The sequence below is a fragment of the Cynoglossus semilaevis genome, unplaced genomic scaffold (assembly GCF_000523025.1).
Source record: "Cynoglossus semilaevis isolate Cse_v1.0 unplaced genomic scaffold, Cse_v1.0 C19181230, whole genome shotgun sequence".
In the NCBI taxonomy this organism is placed as follows: domain Eukaryota; kingdom Metazoa; phylum Chordata; class Actinopteri; order Pleuronectiformes; family Cynoglossidae; genus Cynoglossus; species Cynoglossus semilaevis.
The window spans coordinates 1-1,288 of NW_007585882.1; the positions used below are offsets into that span (position 1 = coordinate 1).

At 46.7% G+C, this 1,288-nt stretch overlaps 1 protein-coding gene across 1 annotated transcript; it reads left to right on the top strand.

Annotated features, from left to right (window-relative positions):
- Positions 1-54: 54 nt before the first annotated feature.
- LOC103399153 (tight junction protein ZO-2-like) lies at positions 55-1,229 on the top strand. The gene is made up of 4 exons (XM_008337886.2): positions 55-331; positions 414-624; positions 748-848; positions 939-1,229. Exons 1-4 carry the CDS (start codon positions 203-205, stop codon positions 1,227-1,229), a joined length of 732 nt encoding a protein of 243 aa, XP_008336108.2. The 5' UTR covers positions 55-202.
- Positions 1,230-1,288: the final 59 nt, after the last annotated feature.

Sequence of the window (1,288 nt, forward strand, 5' to 3'; positions counted from 1 at the left end):
ATGACTGGGGATCAAACTTACAAACTACAGTTTCTTGTTGTTGGGAGCAATAATCTAAATATTCTATAAGCTCTGAGATTTAAACAATGGAGAGTTGTCTTGTCTTGAGCCTTTACTGTGATCAAGATTTAAACTTAAAACCCTGAGAACTAAAAAAAGAGCTCTTCAGGTGGAACTCTGTAGAGTTGACCTCTGATGTCAAATGAATAAATTCACTCATTGTTGTTTTTTTCTTTTTTCTCCTGGTGCAGAGACGGAGCCTAAAGATGCGGGCACTGAAAAATCCTCTGGAGTTGTTCGACTCAACACCATCAGACAAATCATCGAACAGGTGCAGAGAGTGGAAGAAGAGCTAAAAAGAAAACTAAGAAAACTCTATTCCGAACCTCTCATCTTTCTTGTTGTTCTTTCAGGACCTCCACGCTCTCCTGGATGTGACCCCCAAAGCTGTGGACACCCTGAACTACACTCAGTGGTATCCAATCGTCATCTTCCTTAACCCTGACAGCAAACAGGGAGTTAAAACCATGAGGAACCGCATTATACCAGGATCCAGTCGCAGCGCGCGCAAACTGTACGAACAGGCCGTCAAGTTGAAGAAAACCTGCTCACATCTTTTCACCGGTACGGTCCAGACTGGACTCAGTCACTCTTTAAGACTCACTGTTATTAACATGCTGTAACCTGTGTTAAATGGACTCCTGAGCTTCAGCTCTAGTACAAGTTTGACCTTCTGTGTTTGTGCAGCAACTATCGACCTGAACTCTGCCAACGACAGCTGGTACGGCAGTGTGAAAGACAGCATTCAGGAGCAGCAGGAACGAGCAGTGTGGGTCTGTGAGGGAAAAGTGAGTCCATGTCAGAAACAACAAAGCACAATTGACTTGTTGACAAAGACTTTGTTGACAAAGTCTAATCCCTGGTGCATGTCTTCTCAGCTGGACGGTTCAGATGAGGACCTGGACCTCCACGATGACCGCATGTCCTACCTGTCGGCCATGAGCGCAGACTACCTTAGCATGGACAGCCGCCTGACCAGTGACTATGACGACACAGCAGACGAGGGTGGGACTTACACCGACAATGAGCTCGACGAGCCACTGGACGAACCTCAGCCGAAGTCGGCCATCAGTCGGTCGTCAGAGCCAGTGCTGCCAGATGAGGTCAGATTACAGGTTATTACAGACTGTCAGTCATTTTGGTTTGTGCTGGTGTGTGGGCTGCAGTGACACTAACAACCTTCCTGCGTGTGTTTGTGTGTGCATGTGTTTGTTTGTGTGTGTGTGTG

What these genes read in the sequence shown, in the direction of transcription:
- LOC103399153 (XM_008337886.2), top strand. Translation starts at nt 203, where the DNA reads ATGAATAAATTCACTCATTGTTGTTTTTTTCTTTTTTCTCCTGGTGCA. An exon ending in TCAGACAAATCATCGAACAG is followed by an intron (nt 332 to 413) that starts GTGCAGAGAGTG and finishes TTGTTCTTTCAG; the next exon opens with GACCTCCACGCTCTCCTGGA. An exon ending in TGTGGGTCTGTGAGGGAAAA is followed by an intron (nt 849 to 938) that starts GTGAGTCCATGT and finishes ATGTCTTCTCAG; the next exon opens with CTGGACGGTTCAGATGAGGA.